Source organism: Seriola lalandi, unplaced genomic scaffold, assembly GCF_002814215.2.
Source record: "Seriola lalandi dorsalis isolate HSWRI2012SDOR001 ecotype SW California unplaced genomic scaffold, Sedor1 jcf7180002035892, whole genome shotgun sequence".
NCBI lineage: Eukaryota > Metazoa > Chordata > Actinopteri > Carangiformes > Carangidae > Seriola > Seriola lalandi.
The window spans coordinates 1-1,353 of NW_019506468.1; the positions used below are offsets into that span (position 1 = coordinate 1).

A 1,353-nucleotide genomic window follows, 5' to 3' on the forward strand; every position below is an offset into this window, starting at 1 on the left:
GTGTGTGTGTGTGTGTGTGTGTGTGTGTGTGTGTGTGTGTGTGTGTGTGTGTGTGTGTGTGTGGTGCGTTCAGGTGACGGTCGACGGCAGGATCATCAGTCTGAACCTTTGGGACACAGCAGGTCAGGAGGAGTACGATCGGCTGAGGACGCTGTCCTACCCACAGACCAACGTCTTCATCATCTGCTTCTCCATCTCCAGCCCGGCCTCGTACGAGAATGTCAAACACAAGTGGCACCCAGAGGTCAGAGGTCAAAGTCTGCCCGGCAACTCGTTATTCATTTAAACACCTTTTAATAGGTGTTGTTATGGCAACACTTTATAATGCAGCATGTGACATCACTGATAACACACTGACCGGTTCCTGCTGGTTCTCACAGAGGAAGAAACGCTGTGGAGAACATGAGGAACAACAACTGAGTGTTCTACTAAAAAAAGTCGTAACATTACAAGAAAAATGTGTTAAAAGAAAATGTTGTAAAGTTACAAGAAAAAAGTTGTAACATTAATAGAAAAAAAGTCGTAACATTACGAGAAAAAAAGTCGTAACATTAAAAGAAAAAAAGTTTTAACATTACAAGAAAAAAGTCGTAATATTACAAGAAAAAAGTCGTAATATTACAAGAACAAAAGTCGTAATATTACAAGAACAAAAGTCGTAATATTACAAGAACAAAAGTCGTAATATTACAAGAACAAAAGTCGTAATATTACAAGAACAAAAGTCGTAATATTACAAGAACAAAAGTCGTAATATTACAAGAAAAAAGTCGTATATAACAAGAAAAAAAGTTGTAAAACTCAAGAAAAAAAGTCATAACATTACAAGAAAAAGTTGTAAAGTTACAAGAAAAAAGTCGTAACATTAAAAGAAAAAAAGTCGTAACATCACAAAAAAGTCGTAACATTAAAAGAAAAAAAGTTGAAATATTACAAGAAAGAAATTTGTAAAATTATAAGAACAAAAGTCAAAATATGACGGAAAAGAAAGTTGTAATATTACAAGAAAAAAGTTGTAAAATTCTAGAAAAAAAGTCGTAACATTACAAGAAAAAGTTGTAAAATTACAATAACAAAAATCGTAATATTACAAGAAAAAACTTGTAATATTACAAAAAAGTCGTAACATTGCAAGAAAAAAGTATTAGTGCAGCCTGAGCTTTGTGAAACCTAAAGTAGACCTTCACAGGAAGCGTTCTTCATTTTACTAACCAGCCACCATCATCATCATCATCATCATCCTCAGGTGTCCCACCATTGTCCAGGCGTTCCCATCCTCCTGGTTGGCACAAAAAGCGACCTCCGAAATGACGCCGAGATCCAGAAGAAGCTGAAGGATCAGAACCAAACGCC

At 35.7% G+C, this 1,353-nt stretch overlaps 1 protein-coding gene across 1 annotated transcript; it reads left to right on the plus strand.

The window, feature by feature from the left end:
• Positions 1-6: 6 nt before the first annotated feature.
• On the plus strand, positions 7-1,348 carry LOC111647766 (rho-related GTP-binding protein RhoG-like; the record flags this gene model as incomplete). The annotated part of the gene is made up of 2 exons (XM_023397431.2): positions 7-244; positions 1,247-1,348. Coding segments are annotated over 2 exons (340 nt in total), but the record flags the coding sequence as incomplete, so codon positions are not given.
• Positions 1,349-1,353: the final 5 nt, after the last annotated feature.